The sequence below is a fragment of the Parasteatoda tepidariorum genome, chromosome 7 (assembly GCF_043381705.1).
Source record: "Parasteatoda tepidariorum isolate YZ-2023 chromosome 7, CAS_Ptep_4.0, whole genome shotgun sequence".
Lineage (NCBI taxonomy): Eukaryota > Metazoa > Arthropoda > Arachnida > Araneae > Theridiidae > Parasteatoda > Parasteatoda tepidariorum.
In genome coordinates, this window is record NC_092210.1 from 40,171,189 (window position 1) to 40,189,228 (window position 18,040).

The 18,040-nt window shown below is 31.8% G+C and overlaps 1 protein-coding gene across 1 annotated transcript in view; it reads left to right on the forward strand.

Moving 5' to 3' along the window:
• The window catches only part of LOC107454037 (UPAR/Ly6 domain-containing protein qvr-like), a 103,835-nt gene that overhangs the window by 70,317 nt on the left and 15,478 nt on the right, over nucleotides 1–18,040 (forward strand). The window contains exon 2 of the mRNA XM_016071085.3: nucleotides 4,374–4,418. Coding sequence (XP_015926571.1) covers nucleotides 4,374–4,418 — 45 coding nt within the window. The remainder of the gene's footprint in view (nucleotides 1–4,373; nucleotides 4,419–18,040) is intronic.

The window sequence follows — 18,040 nt, forward strand, 5'->3', positions numbered from 1 at the left end:
AGGTTCGCATTAGCATACATTTATAAGAGTGGGGAAAAGTATATGCATTTTTTAATAGTTTTTTGAATATGGCTCTTTGAAGACGAAAAAGCAGACGAAAAGCATAGACTTACAAAATGACTGATAACTAAATAACTAATCAAAATTTTTGAAAAAGAAAAAAAATACTTTTTCATTATGTCAAGACACAATTATGTGCCGAGTTTTGTGCCTGGGCGAGGCTTCTGGGGAGATATATTGTGATTACAGACACACACACACACACACACACAGCCGCGTTTATTATTATGTATAGATGTATAGATAGATTCAAGTTACGATATTAAAATAAATACATACTTTCTCTGAATAAAATGCCTTTTACTTTTGAGGATGCTATGCCGTGAAAGAAACTTTTCACATCAAATTCTGTATTACCTCCATTAGTATTTTAAAGTTTAGAGAAGAGTTTAGTTAAACTTAAATTAAACATCTTGATTCAAATGTTGAAATATAAATATTTTTCAAAATATTAAAATGCAAATAAAGTATTGCAGGATAATTTCCCTACTAATACTAAATAATTCTACAATAATTTAATCCCAAATAATTCTACAATGTCTTGTCTGTATTTTTATTATAATTTTTTTTCAGTATTTAAACATTATGGTTTTCTCATCAATGGTTACTTGAACTTACTTTTTTATACTTTAATTTTTATAATATGTCGATAAATAGTAATTTACCAGAAAGGATTTCTTACTAATCATCGAGTCTCTTAAGACACTGTGTGGGTGAGAAAGAAGGAGAGAAAGATAGAGAAAAAGAGAGATATAGATACAAAGATAGACAGAGAGATTGAGATATAGATATTGATATTGATATAGATATTGATATAGATATTGATATGTAGATATTGATATATATATATGGATATAGATATATGGATATAGATATTGATATAGATATTGATATAGATATTGATATAGATATTGATATAGATATTGATATTGATATTGATATTGATATAGATATTGATATAGATATTGATATAGATATTGATATAGATATTGATAAAGATATTGATATAGATATAGATATTGATATAGATATTGATATAGATATAGATGGAGATTTAGGAGTTATGAGATATATCGGAAAATAGAGAGATATAGATAGAAGCTAGACTAGATAGAGAAAAATGGGGGAGAAAGTGAACATAATGAGAAAGAAATATTTCATTTGTTACTGATAAAGTTAGGTTAAGTGGCATTGATAGTGTCAAAATAATTTATTCTAATATTTGTAAGAATTTTGCAAAGTGGGAACGTTTTTTTCTAACACTTAGATTTCATTCATTGAAGAATATTATTTTTTCCTAAGCTCAATGACTTTCAATCAGAAAAAAAATTGCATAATTTTATTAAAGACAGTCCAACGTTAGAGTGTTTTCAAATGCAACGGGAGATAATATTTTAACAATTAAAAAAAATTAATAATACTGAAAATGTGAGTTTTGCAAAATGCTGGACCCGAAAGTGATTACGTAATTGAACATCCTTCCTAAATCGCAATCCTGATATTAAAAATACTTCCACGTTTCACAAAAAGAAAAGAAAAAGTTTTTTTTACTGGTTTTGTCTGGTTTTCCTCAAAATGAATTCGGTATGTTTTAATAATGCTTTTCATTTATCTTTGCTCACAAACTGAATTACGATTGTAATGTTTATATTTCTTTACTTTTTTTTTGACAAGGATTCCAATGATTAGCGATTCCGATACTTCCTGTACTAATATTTATTTTAATAATATTAGAATTTTTTTAAAGACATACATAATGAAAATTTGTAATATTTTATTTATGTTACAATTTAGTTTCTAACCAAAATACAAAGCAAAGTTATAAAATTTTTTTTACAAATAAATTACGCATTTCCTTTTAATGTATTACTTTTCACGATTACTAATGAGAAAATGAAACTAATTATTATAAAATATTAAATACGAAAACAAGAAAAGAAAAGATAAACTAAAAATTAAACGCTATTGCGCTGATATTTTCATAGAAATCAATAAATTGTTACATTTTTCTTCTCAGTTAAACTTTTTACGCTTAGTTCAGATTAAATAAGAGTTTTAAGGGAAGTAATTAAGAAGCATGAAAATGTTTGAAATTTTTTTTTAATTCCTGAAATATTTTATCGTTACATCCTTAAAGATACTTAAAATATCCTTTTTTTTCTTGCTCGGAAGGAATTCTAGAATACTTAGAAAAAGAATACTTTTTTAAAAATAAAACTATTTTAATTAAAATCATTCTTATCTTCATAAGAAATTTCAAGTTTATTTTTAGATAAAAATTTTGAGATCTCTTTGTTTCCTTCAAAATGTTTCATGAAGTTTTCTATTGAGTGCACAGAAAATCTTACTACACCTTTGTTCAAAATAAAAAATTAAGTATGAAAAATGCGATTAATTCATTTAAAATTTCAGAACTTTACTGGAAATCTCCAGAACCACTAGATCAATTCAAATGGAATTTGGTATGAAGATTAAGTCAAAAAATACAAAATAACTATTCAACAATTTGGCATGGAAGAATGAACCAATATCGAAAAAAAAGGATTTATATAGAATATAATTTTCTCCTAAATCCAATAACATGAGAAAGCTAGTTTTTATATTTAGTGGAGTACAGGATGAAATGATTAGATAATTAATAGTGAAAGAGCATTCGGGAGCTCTTTTGCACTAAATAAAACTGTTAAACGATACGACATTGATCATATAGATTCTGAAGGGGAGTAGAATCCTGGTTTTTCAAAAGACGATAATATTTAGTAATTCTATTTTATTTTATAACTGGCGTTGAGCAACCGACCCGATTCTTAGTTTACAACAGGGGTGTCAAACTCAAAAGCTATCTTGGGCCAAACAAACAATGCTTAACTTTAGGTGGGCCGCAAAAAAAAAAAAAAATCAATGTTCATAGAAACAAATATTTTTATTTAGAATAGTACATTGTAATAAACATATATGAAGTTAAATTATTGTTTGATACTTGACATCTCTTCTCTGCTACTATCTCTCCCATGTCGGGAGAAATTTTATTGGCCGAGACTACTTTCAAAATTGACCCAACGTGAGCGTTATTAATACGGTTTCGGACAGGAGATTTATTTCCATTCATAACAGAAAATAATTGCTCACACTGATAAGTACTTCCAAACATGGAAATAATTACAAATGCGAAATTTCGAGTATTTTCAAACCTTGCCGGAAAATATATGTGAAATTTAGGCACACCCACTTCAATGAATTTTGCCTTCAAATTTGAGTCTCACTGAATCTCAATCACTTCCATTTGCATATAACTGGGTACTGAGTCTATATTTATTGAGAAAATTGAAGAAAACAAACAAAATTTGACTTCCAAAGAATTAAAATCATTAAACCTTTTTTCAAATTCTGTTCTAAGATTTGAAATTTTTTCTGCGTATTTTTGATACGATGCAGTATCCCTGGAAGGGCAGGTGCCGCAAGCCAATTAGAATGTTACATTTTCGCGTGTACAATTTAAAATGATCCGAATAGTTTATAAATAAAGTATATTATAATTTCATATGCTAGTTTCCTTTCTAATTCAAATTTCTATTTTATTTTTACTTTGCATCGGATATATTGATTGGGCCGCAAAAATGTTCATCTCGGACCGCATGCGGCCCGCGAGTTTGACATTCCTGGATTACGACTATTAATATTCATTTCTGTAGCCTTGCAAATATTAACCCAACCGAAGACAAAGGAACTCCTTTATCATGTATTGCCTTCGTAGAGGACTTTTTGATGAAAATAAAACGCATTAACTTTAGACAGAGAGGAAAACCAGGAAAGCTACCCAAGGTGATTTTAAATCATGTTCCATCTACCACTAAATATACTTTACATAGCATTGTGGTCAATGAGAGCCTGAAGTTAAATTCGTACCAATCAGCCACATAGATGCTATATCCCAGAGATAACGCGGCTCAATCTCTTGTAGTTAATAAGTTTAGGTTTGGAGCAGCCTCATTCTGAGACAGGGGTTTGTATATATATATATATATATAAATTTNTATATATATATGCCTTACCTAAATCTGATCTCATCTGCCAAAAAAATGGATCACGATTTGCAACATTCAGAATACTATTACAGAATGTATTTAATTAAATTGACACCAAACAATATCATCTAATAGTTTACTATCAATCGATGATGTTTCTTAAAAATAAGATCAATACAGTTTAGAGCAGTTCCTAAGTGAAAAGAAAACTTTTTGAGTATAAACTTAGATTAGTCTGTGTTTAAGCGTGTTGCCTTTTAAATTAATGTAACTAAATTCTCTTTTCAGGTTTCTTCTTTTTCTCTGCCACATTTGCTGAAGAAGAGTGTCTCAGTAAGCTAATTTTATTTTTGTATTTTGAATTTGCATACAATATTTTACGTGTCATATTACATCCAAGAAAGCTCTAAGAAAAGATAGAGTGCATTTATCAACATTTTTATTAATTTGCTTTCGTGCCTGTAACGACGGAATCTAGCAATAGAAATTGCGACTCAATTCCGGCTAGCTAGAATGCTAAAATGTTAACTGCATCTCCGTCGCCTAGTGACATTACAAAGTTGGATCGTTTTCTGAGTTAAACAAACAGAATTTGAAGTCAAACAGAATTGAACGTTATTTGGTGTTAACACTAAATGAAATATATCACCTTTTTTTTAAATCGCTGAACCGAATCAAAAAATCAAATTCATTATCAATTAAAATTTTTATACTTTAAAGACTAGGTAGAGAACTCAAATTTTATCTGGAACTCGGTTCTAGAAGACAATACAAATTAAAACCATTTTTGAATCGCTACAAACATATTTCATTGCTACATGATTGTCAAAGGGATTGTTATCGAATTTCCTCTGCTTTAAGATTAGCTAGCTCATTACAAGTTTAACTGAGGCTCTGTGCTAGAGGATACGACAAGTTTAAATTATTTTGTGAAAGCCAAAGACACAATTTATGGTAATATTATTGATAATTAAAATGTATCGTCAATACAATTACCTTTATTCGACGAACTAAATGGCCGAAATCGTAAACGCCCCTCTGTGTTTGATGACATTGTAAGGTTTAATCGATCGTTTTCCGGAGGCTACTATCAGATTTATCTTACTATTATCACTAACTTACACAGAAATTTCAAATAACTTTGGGCATGCTAAGGGAGTTGTATGCCTGATAACAATACTCTTTGAAGTTGTTTCCTGATCACTGTAATTAAAAATTGCCACTATATCTAGAAATTTAGTTTGCAGTGAGTAGAAATTTTGATCAATTTACGACTAGTTGGATTACTCAAATTTTAACTAGAGCTATAATCCTATAGTTTCCTAAATAGTACAAGCTATTTTTTCTCCACTTATTTCTTCTAATTCTAATTTAAACTAACAACCATAACCAACATTTGTCTAAAACCAGTAGAAAAATAGCTGCGTAAAGTGAAGAAAATTAAGAACTGCATTTTTAAAGGACACTAAAAAAAAAATAATAATAATTATCAGCCTAGAAATAAAAGCAAGAGTGCATCACATTTTTGATTAACTTCTATCTCCCAAGAAATTTCCTCCCACGTCTTTTAAAATTTATGCGCTCTGCGATTTACGTTAATAATTTTATTATTCCTTTTTTTGGTCAGCCAAAAATTGCATAGTAAGCATCATTATTTTCGAAGTAAACTTCTACAAACACTGAATTTCCCCTATACCTTTGAAAATTGACTTACGATTTTCGTCTTTGATCCTGGAAAACCAGAATTATTTTTTTAGTTCACCTTAAATACGTTTATTATTTAACACTAGGAGGCTTCGCCCCCTGCTCGCTGACGCTCACCAACCCCCGGAACTGCTTTCACAGTTCATTTCGGATTGCTTCGCAATCCAATGCTCGCTTTGCTCGCTCATTGGATACGTTCTTAACTTCTTGTTTTTGTATACTTTTTTGAATACTGAAGTTCCGAAAACTTTTCACTGTAGAAAATTCTAAACCTGTACATTTCAATATTAATTTGAAATTGCAAACAGTTCACATATTTTTCTTAATCACACTATTCTAAATTTCAGTTGTTGAGAAAAGTAACTGTTGTAAGTTTTGTTTTAAAGTCTTTCCCACNAATAGTTCTTCTAATTAATCTATCTTATGCATTAAATTTCTATGTTTAAAAAAGAAAGTATAAGCAAAACTACCAAATTATGCTAAAATTTACCGTGTTTCTGGCTCAAAGGAATTTTGGGAAAATTAACAATAATATATGGTTTTATAGTATGTCATAAAGTTTGGAAAAATGTGGTAAAATTTTATAATCATTATAAGTTAGAGCATGGCATAGAAACCATTTACTTTGCTAAATTTGCTTTTCAGTTTCATATTTTTTACTAAATGTGTGGTAATAAGATCTATAATCTTGAAAACCAAAATTAATATAGTCGTTATTATAGGAACATTCGTTAATATAGGGACGGAAAAATTGCTAAATGAGCGGTTTAAATACCGTATATTTTGATTTTAATAACCAGAATCAGTTTTTTTTTATTACCAGAAATGTCATTACCATACAGTAACGTTATTTAACCAAAATTCTTCCTCCGTGTATTTCTCAGGAAAAAATAATTCAAATTATTTATAGTTTACGATTTTTTATACAATTCATTATTCAAAAATTGTATGCTTTATGATAAGAAATAACTTTAATAATGAAAAATTTACTTTTAATATTACCTTTGAATAAAATTCATCAAAACAATGTGCAACAGCATTTTTATTTTTTAAGTTGTTTATTTTTATTTCTTTTAGAATTCGTTATTTTTTTAGCGAAATGTTTTTTAACCTAACAGAATTCTTTGCCGACTGTTTTCTCTACGAATGAAGAAAATAAAGTAAATATTTAACTGTTGTGAAAAGAATCTTATTTAGTTGTACAAAGTACTTCAGCCAAAATTTGGGAACCACGTAACAGAATTATATATATTAGATCAGAAACACATCATTAAAAGGCAGAATGCTTTGGTGTTTTTAAAACGAAGCAAACGTTGCCACCGGCGGAAAAGAAATACTGCCAAAATTTGGGAGCCACGTAAGAGAATTATATATAATAGATTATTGACATAAATAGTATTGTCTATACAAAATTATAAGCAAGAGCCTCTAAGAAAAAAAAACAAACAAAAAGTGAAATGCAAAACTAATTAAATGAAAATTCGAAGTAATGGAGAAAAAAAACATGTCAAAGCTTTCAAGAGAGTGTAAAATGTAATTTTTTTCCATCAAAATTTTAGCATCTGTGTTCAAGCAAATTGGATAGCAAAAAAATTTCATGTTACCAATTAGAGTTTAAAATATGAAGCTAAAATTCTATACATGACCAGAGATTTTAAAAGTTATTTCCCGAGAAAATTTTCCTTCAAATATAAAAGTGATCTTAGTTTAAAATTTATGATTAAAAAGCTTCTCTACGTTTATTATTTTCTTGTCTTTTCTTCCTTTAAAAGTGCCCCAATTTAAAAGATGAAGAATAATGGATTATAAATGTTTAACGCATTAGTAGAGTTTTTGATAAAGTGCAATGAACCTTCATTTTATTTATATTGCGGTGTTATCAAAACTTATTGTCATGTACTTCAAGCGTAGACAATGAATGTTGACAATTCACATTGTAAGTGCATTTTGTATTTATTTCTCAAGAGAATACTGTTCAAACAAAAAGTACTTTGAAATTATTTTTAACGAATTTATATTCTTAGAAAATGAACTAAAAACCATAAAGTGCAAAATATTTTGTTGAAATTACTTTAATGCAGAAGCTAGTTAAATTTATTTACTATAACGAAATTAATGTAATTTATTATTTACTATAAAAAAACTATATATTATACTCCTACATGCTTTTACGATTACTGCTCGATACAAGAACCAGAATTTGCTATGTTACGCCAAATGATAACGCTGTTTGGTAATTTAATTAAGCCGATCAAACGATGCATAAAGTGAGGCTGACACACACACACACACACACAAAATACCGAAGGCATGAATATTTTCTTATTCTTTGAGTTGAATGTAGTTTTTAAGAACGCAAAAATTTAAAACTACTATGCTGTGCAAATCGTGAAAAGTATTGAATAATTTATTTAAGCTGCTCATTTTTTTTGTTACGAACTAAGTGGGACAGAAAATTAATAAAATCATAAGGGACCCTTGGAATTGAAAAACCCTTATTAACCGTAAGCAGACAAATCTATTGTGGAGCTTCATTCCATACCCATGAATATCTATAGTAAAGCTTATGATAATGATCTATAATGCTTAAAACTGCTTTAAAAGGGCAAAAATAAAAACAAAAATTTTTAAGATGTTTATTCTTGAAAAAATATTGACTTATTTATTCCCTTAAGCTCACTACTATTACAATAATATAATATACATTAATTACAATAATATACACCGAAGAACCATTGCATTATGACCACCCTCCATCTATAACAATGGGCTCGCCCAGGTTTTCATGATTTCTCGCCCAGGAACAATGTTTACATGGGGCACATTAGGACCCATATTCCTCATAGAACAATCCCTGACGTCTGTAAGCTACTTGAACATAGTTGCGGACCAGGTTCACCCATTCATGGCAACAGTTTTTCCTGCGGGGGATGGTGTTTACCAACAGGATAATGCACCATGTCATAAGGGTCGAATCGTCATGGATTGGTTCGAGGAACATTCCAGTGACTTTCAAGTCATGTCTTGGCCCCCAAATTCACCTGTCCTTAATCCAGTAGAGCATTTGTGGTCCTACTTGGAAAACCAAATTCGTGTTGCCACGCTACCCCCTCGCAATGTGAGGGAATTGAAGGACCAGTTGGTGAGCGCTTGGTACCAGATACCTCAGACTACCTATCAGCACTTTGTGGAATCATTGCCACGGCGAGTGCCAGCAGTTTTGAGGGCTAAAGGTGGTTCTACATGTTATTAGCAGGGTGGTCATAATGTAATGGCTCTTCGGTGTATATTAATTACATTATTCACAATAATATACATTACATTAATTACAATAATATATAATAATTACAATAATATACATTAATTGCATTGATTACAATAATATACATTAATTACAGTAATTAAAGCATTTTATATATTGTTTATTATGCCACTAATTGATGCAATTCCGTTAATCATATCGCAAATTGGACAGGTGCATGCAATTTAGACATGATAAAATAGATTAAACAAGTTAAACTTAGACCTGCAATGTTTCAGACTGAGAAACTAAAAAAACTTATTACTTTTCCAATATTTTAACGGAAAATAAATAAAATCATAAGAGGCACTTGAAATTGAAAAACCCGTGTTTACCGTAAACACACAAATCGATTGAGAGACTTCATTCTTTCAATATCCATAGTAAAGCTTATGATAAGGATCCATAATGCTTATAACTACAATAAAAAGATAAAAGTAATAACAAATTATTTTAAGATATTTCTTTCTTCAAATAGTATTAACTTATTTACACCCTTAAAAGCTCCCTGTTACAATAATATGCTATTTTAAAGCACTCTATTTAGTACTTATTATGCAGCTAATTAATGCAATTCTGTTCATCATATCGAAAACAGGACAGGTACATACAATTCAGATATGATTGAATAGATTAGAAAAGTTAAACTAAAACATGGAGCAGCGATGTCTCAGAGAATAGAGAGTTCGCCTTCCAAAGTGGTGAACTGGGTTCAAATCCCAGAAATGGCTGGTTGATACGAATTCCGCTTCCGGCATACACCAATCACAGTGCTGAAGCGCAAGTGGTAGACAGATCGTTGGTTAGAGTCCCCTTGGGTTAGGCAAACCACGGGAAGTTTTCTTGGTTTTCCTCTCCATGAAACGCAAATTCAGTTTAGTTCCATCAAAAAGTACTCCACGAAGGCAAATTTCTCCCAATACTTGATCCAGGAGTTTCCTTGTCTTCTGAATCTGGTTCAAAATTACAAGGCTACGGAGTAAAACTTAGTTGTCGTAAATCCAAAATTGGATCAGCTGTTCAACGACGGCTATAAAATAAAAAACCAAGATATGCAATATTTCAGACTGAGAAACTAAAAAAAGCATATTACGTTTCCAACATTTTGAAATTGATACGGATTTTAATGAATATGAATTAGGGTTAGCATAGAAAAATAATGTAGGCTTTACGCAGCAGTTTGTTATTGAAAACTGATCAATCAAATCCATAAAATTTATTGTTCTTTTTTATCGAATTCACCTCAGTAAATTATAACTTGTAGTCTTAAAATGAAGATATCAGCCTTGTTGACCTATTCTTAAAAAAAAAAAAATTTTTTTTTAATTCAAAAATAATTTATAAGTACGCAAGTTTGTGTGAATTGGTGACAGAATTCGGAATGCTTTTGCATTTGTTTAAAATATATTTGAACTCCAGTTTCATTTCCAAATTTTTCATCACTTTTAAAAATGAATATTATTTTACGTTAAACAAAACAATTAGTAATAGACAGATAAGGACATGAAAGATTGTTAAAGCTTAAAAGCGCGTAAGGGCATTACATTTTTCCGTTTTTCGTTAGTCACATTTATTGCCCTTCTTTTGAACAATTCTGGCAAAAAGTTTCATATAGAGAGTTTAATTTAAAATTTTAATGAAATTCCTATGCTCGTCCTGGTGAGAAACTCTTTTCTTCTAAAACAAGCACTTTTGTACTTTTAGTTTAAAAAAAAATGCATTTTTAAGAAGTTATAACTAAGTTTAAAAAAAATTGTAATCAAAAGTAGAAACAAGACATTTATTTTGAGAGAATTGAAAAATTATTTTGTTAAAAATACTTTTTTATTTCATTCTTAAGATTTTAAGTACGAGGTGAACACAATTCACTGTCTATAGTTATTAAAAGAATGTATAAGTTAACTCAGAATTCTCGAAGAAATAAAAGTTAATAGAAAGTGGTTTTAACACTTAAAAAATGAAATAGAAAAATCTTAAAATTTGTTGTTTGGGAAGAGAAAATTAAAGTTTATACAATTGCAGTTATTAGCGAACTTTTGATGTCAAAAATGCTTAATTTTTCGACGTTAAATATTTGCTAGCTGACAAAATTGCGTTGAAAATATTTTATAATAAATTATCTCTTCTGCCCAAAACACTCATTATTATTAAAGTTTTCCTTTGTTTCTCATCAGAATGAAAATTTTTCCCCGAATCACTCCAAATGATTAATAAAATATCAGGTAACAAAAAATTATCAATAAGCAACCTCCTTTTTAGATAAATTATTCTTGGTATGATTCCATGGTATTTAAATTTTTTGGAGAATTTAAAGACACGTTAACAGATGTTGTGAAATAATGTAACGTAAACATACTCATTACGAAAGTGGAAATTATTTTTAGATTTTCACGAATTCACAGTTCAGAAAAATTAAACAAAATATGTATTTATCTCCCTTTCTTTTATTATTGTGCTGTTTACCATAAAAAAATTATCGGAACTATAGATAATACTGATAGTTTAGTTATTCAAGTGGAGGGTGCTTGAAATCATCAACACTGTTGCAGTACGTAAAGAATTGAAAAATAATATTTTTAAACGTCAGAGAATCGAACCATCAAAACATCCATTTTGAAATAAACTCCAATATAAATATTGACCGCTGCTTCAGAGACCCCATGAGAACAAATTGGAAGAAATTCCAAGATGATATCATGGGGCTGACTCAACTGGGAGAAAATTATATTAGAGATAATTATGATCTAGAAATTGCAGCAGAAACTCTGCAGAACGAAATTCTAGGTTCATACAATAAAAATTGCCCAATACGTACCAAAAGAGCAAAGCCCCAATGTCCTTGGTGGAACAACTCCTTGGAAACTGAAAGGGCAAATGTTAGAAAACTCTTTAATAAAGCAAAGAAACATGGTGAGTGGGACAACTATAAAAGAGCCCTCACCAACTATAACAAAAATGTCAGGAAAAGCAAACAAGAATCCTGGAGAAAGTTCTGTGAAGAGGTAAATTCTATCTCTGAAGGAGCTAGACTCCAGAGAATCCTTAGAAGGGATGAACCCATAATGGTTGGCACCTTAAAGGATGAGGATGGCAACTTTGCTACCACTGGAAAAGAGATAATGGAAGTTATGGCCAAAACTCACTTTCCAGGAGCCATTGATATGGATAGCAATGAAGGACAGCATTTCATTGGATCTGTAAAAAGAATACAAAGAAATCAATGGACCTATGCTAAGAACGTTATCAATCAAAACAATGTCAGGTGGGCTATCTCCACCTTCAAACCACTTAAAAGCCCTGGACCTGATGGAATCATTCCTGTAATGATCCAAAAGGCAGGAGATCCTATCATCCCTGTGTTAACCAGAATTTACAGAGCCAGTCTGGCACTGGGACATATTCCAAAGCTATGGCAAAAGACCAGGATTGTTTACATTCCTAAACCTGGCAAAAGTAACTATGACCAGGCTAAGTCTTTCAGACCAATTAGCTTATCTTCATTCTTTCTTAAAATTATGGAGAAAATTATTGATAGGCATATTAGGGATTACCTGGGTAGCAATAACCCCTTGCATAATCTACAGTTTGCCTACCAACCTGGTAAATCTACAGAGACAGCCTTACACAAGCTAGTATCTAAGATTGAAGACACCCTGGAGAGAAAGGAAATTGCATTGGCCACCTTCCTAGATATTCAGGGTGCTTTTGATAATACCTCTCACCCATCCATCCTTAATGCCTTAAGGGAAACAGGGATAGACCAAACTTTATGTTTATGGATTAAGTCCCTACTTATGGATAGAGCCATTCAAATGAATATCTTCAACGAGACATTAGAAAAGAAAACAACCAGAGGCTGTCCACAAGGAGGTGTACTATCACCATTACTTTGGAATCTGGTTGTAAATAGCCTAATCAAACATCTAAATAATACAGGCTACTATACCCAGGGATATGCGGATGACATTGTCATACTCATCCTTGGCAAAGATTTTCACATAACTTGCCAACTTATGCAAAACGCTCTAAGTTATGTAAGCAAATGGTGCAGGGAGAGGAATCTGGACATAAATCCACAGAAGACCAATCTAGTACCATTCACTCGTAAAATAAAAAGGGAAGGCTTTTTTATCCCAAAACTTTTTAACGTTGAAATCAATATTGCCTCTGAGGTGAAATTTTTAGGCTTAATTCTTGACCAAAAACTCACCTGGAATAAACATGTTGATTACAAAATCAATCAAGCAAAAAAATGCATAATGATGTGCAGACGCATGCTTGGTAAAAACTGGGGATTACAACCAAAAATGATGTTTTGGATGTACACAGCAATTGTCAGGCCTGCTTTCACATATGCTTCAGTGATATGGTGGTGTAAAGTGGAACAGAAAACTGTGAAGGATAAGCTGGGAAGTCTGCAAAGACTGGCCTGCTTGTGTATCACAGGTGCAATGTCCACGGCCCCTACCAGAGCACTTGAGGCAATTCTGGACCTGACTCCTTTAGATATCTTCATGTGCAGCTCTGCCAGAATGACTGCATATAGAATGAAATTGCAATATCAATGGTATGACAAGCCCTCTTCTGGAGGTCATACCAGTATTACTAAGAAAATTTACCATCCAACTCTCCTTATGCCTTCTGACTGCATGGAGAGAAAGTACGTGTTTGAAAGACCATTTGAAGTAGTTTTTCCTACCAGAGAAGAATGGGATAACAACACGATCGATACAAAAAATGATGATCTAATCTGGTATACCGATGGATCAAAGAAAGGTAACCTCTCAGGACTGGGTGTCTGTGGCTTGTCACCAAGATTCAACCTTTTTGAAGGTCTTGGGGAGTATGCTACTGTCTTTCAGGCGGAGGTACTTGCTATTGTAAACTGTCTGCAGATAAATATTAAGAAAGGCTACCATGGTAAGCGGATTCTTATTTTCAGCGACAGTCAAGCAGCCTTGATGGCTCTTTACTCATTTCAAGTTAAATCAAAAATTGTTCTGGAATGCAAGAATCTCCTAATAGAACTGGCAAAAAGGAATAAAATCATTCTTATTTGGGTACCAGGGCATATGGGAATTGATGGTAATGAAAGAGCTGATGAACTCGCAAAACAGGGATCCTCTTTCAATCCAATAGGAACGGAACCCTTCTGTGGAATCAATATGAAGACTACAAAGAAGGCCGTCCTAAAATGGGAAAAACAGGAGATGAACAAAGTTTGGCGCAATTCTCCTGGACAAAAACATGCTAAAAGCATGATCAGCAGCCCTTCTGCAAAAATTGCTTCTGAAATTCTTAGGCTCCCAAGATTGAAGATTCAAACAATTGTAGGCTTCATCACTGGGCATTATCATTTCAGGAAACATCTACATAGATTGGGACTTTTCGAACAAGAACCAATATGTCGGAAATGCCGTGAAGCGGTAGAATCAGCACATCACATCCTATACGAATGTGATGCCCTCGCCCTTACGCGCCTCACTACCTTAGGCAATCCATATCCTAAAGAGCTTCACCTTAATTCCATTAAGGGACTGTCAGACTATATTAATAAAGTAGGCGACCCGAGACAATGGAACTAGGAAAAATTGGGCTTGGAGTATGGTACAAAATGCAACATGTGCAGAGGTGCCACATATCTGACAAGCTCAAGCAAGAAGAAGAAGAAGAAGAAGAAGATCGAAATATTCCTACCCTTTTTCTCCACGTACAAAAATCATCCCGAATTAAATAAAATTGTTTTGGAACCAACTTTTATTTGGCCATACTATAGTTTCGTTTCTCTAAAAAAGAACTTTCTTCAGTATCTTGACACTGAGAAAATTCTTGCTCAGAGAGTCGAAACTATAGTAAGCCCATTTCTGTACTTGATTTGAGCATCATTTATGTTGTTTTTCTCTTCAGTATACGTAGCACAAAGTATACCATATCTCTTAGGAAACTTTTATTTGCACCGAAAAATATGTTTTGCTATATTTTTTGCTAATCTTTTTTGTTCAAATATTGTATTATATTTTTTGCTATTTTTTGAAATTAAAATATAATTGAAGTATGCGATGATGATGAAAAACTGATAATCTGATTTGTTAAATTTAAGTAGATCGGTTTGATTGGTGCGGTAAGAATAATCTCTAACTTTCTTAAAAATATGGATAAATTTTTAGTATTTATTAAGTTTTTTAATACGCACTGTTATTCTCTGCGTTTTCTTATAAAATTATTTAAGAAAATATACGAAAAAAAAAACAGTTTTTATCCATGAAAAGCCTTATAACGTCATAGCGAAACTATGAACTGGATTTTTCATTAAGTGTGCAGTCAAGCAAATGTTAGAAGGTTGAAGAGGTTTAGAGCGAGCATCACTGGTTCCATGTTGCTGAACTCACCCACTGTATTTCGGAAACATCATCACAATTTATACTATAAAGCACGTTAAATTAATTGAGTTTTTCCTGTTTTACTTTTATTTTATAACATGATTACATGAAGTAGCTCTTCAGTTATCTTTTGTTCGCGAATATATGAGATATTTCAATAATAGCACCTCGCATTAAATTTCATCGAAATGCTATTAGCAGTATACGATTCTTTGATAATTTAATTCGCTTGGTTTATTGTCAAAATTTCGTGAAAACATTTCTTAGAATTACAAGAAAGAAAAACAGTTTAGTTGGAAATACCGTCGGTCATGTTTCAGCATTCATAAAAAATTTGAATGTTATTGCATATAGAATGTAGTTTAAACTGTTAATACTTTTTAAAGATAATTTTAAAAGGAAATGAAAGCTTTTTGCAGAAGCTTTAATTTATAGAATCTGATAGCCAAACATTAATTGAAAGATTTTCCTTTTATATTCACTAGTTCTTCTTTAAGGTATTTTTGAAAACAGGAAAAGAAACATTAATTGAAACGAAAGATGACTAAGATATTTCAAAATATAAGTTTTTAAGTTTAGCGTTTGGTAATCATTTTGAACCATTTATTTCAAGCAGGTATTGATTTTTTAAAAAAAAATGTTTTTTGATTGTAATAACGTAGAAACTCCTTATTTTCATTAAAAAGAAATATTGTCCATGAAATACTTTTAAGAAATCTGATGTTCAAAATCTTTATTCACCAAAAATTTCCATCAGTCACAAATTGATCTTAATATTTTTGTTATCTCGCCTTTCAAAAATACTATCAAAATGAAAGGAATCATTATCGAGGTTATCTGGACTAAAATCAGAAGATGCCAGAAAGATGCTGAAAAGTTTTTATTAGATTATTATTATTTTCTTAAGAATACAACTTTATTGTATTTTTGCAGGTTATTTCTTAAAACCTGCATGATGAAAAAGAACATTTCAATAATGCGCCGTATTATATGTTTAATGTTGCATATAGTATTATATAGTTTGTTTTTACACATGTTTTTTGTGTGTTTTATGTTGTATATGTCGTATTACATGTTTTTTGTTGTATATAAGTTTTAAGTTGCATATTGTAACACTGTAAAGTTGATACCTAAGATTTTACTCAGAAAACAAATTTACCAATTATCATCTCACGTACATTGGTGATATAACTAGTGAAGGAACAAATGATTCTTTTTTTGCAATAAAGGGACTAAAAACATATGAAACGAAACCTGGCTTCCTATATAAGACAAAAACATAAATGGGCATTACCTGTACCCCCAAAAAGTAAACTGGTGTTTTGTTCGGCACAGCGACCGACCGACACCCTGTTTGTCAGAGAATCACATGTCTAATAGGACGTATGGATACTTCTAACAACTACATAACTCTCGCATCGGCGTTTACCAAGCTGCAATTGTTTACCAAGGCTCTATAAATCCCTGTGGCAACCGCAATCAATCTTGCACCAAGGTTCGCTTTAACTCATCAATGGTTGTTGGAGCTTATCTTCGAGCAGCAATTAAGTGGCTAAGGACGTCTCGTAAGTGTTCCATGGAGTTAAGGTCAGAAGACACCGCCGGCCTCCACAATCTTTAAAAGACCCTCCGATTGGAGTTATTCGTTCACCAACTAAACCCTGTGTGAACGGGTGTAATAAATCATAAATATGAAATTCGGTTCATAAGCTCAGCGAAAAAGTCCCACATTGGAGGAAAAGATTTTGTCCCTGTATCGTTGACCTCTCAGAGTAACTCTATCGAACTAACTCATGAATGTCTGTATGCCCGTCTGCAATGATGCGATTCATCTCTGAAGAGAATACACCCCAATAATCCTCTGTCAAAGGTGTTATCGACACCATACTAGCCGGTCCTTTTCGTGGTTCTCAGCCAAAGGGATGTAGACGGCATCGTGCTTGGCCAGCTGATTTAAGTCACTGGATGACTTATCCGTGAAATGGATGCTTCTGTTGCATTATACAGGACTATCTATACAGGACTATCCCCGGAACTATCTATTTTGGCTTGATGTCTCAAATAACGGTCTCGAGCCGACGTTGTTGCTCTTTTGTGGTTTTGTTTAGGTCGGTGCACCATCGTTCCTGTCTTTGTGAAGTGTTTTCAGTGAGTGGACACTATATTTCTAAAATCCCCAAGGTCTCTATTACAGGTAGCCTATGATTGGTCCGTCTCGAGCCTTAAAGCTCTTGTTTGTCTAGTCTTGAGGCATCGTTTAGACTATGACGACTAACAAGGGCGCCGGCAGAATAATATGAAAGGGGGTGCAACCCTCTAACAAACTACCCCCCCCTAAAAAATTAAAAATATTCTGTTATTACATTTTGTTTTGTTATTACATATACTTTCATCTGTTAATTTTTTTCAAGATACATTTCTTCATTGTTAACAAGATACTTTTTTAAAAAAAGTAGGAATTTCTTGTACTTGCAAATTTTGCCACGAGAAACTGTATTGATGGCGCTGGCATAGCTGCTGACTTTGAAAACACAAATAACTACAAGCCGTAGTTTTGTATACTAACGCGC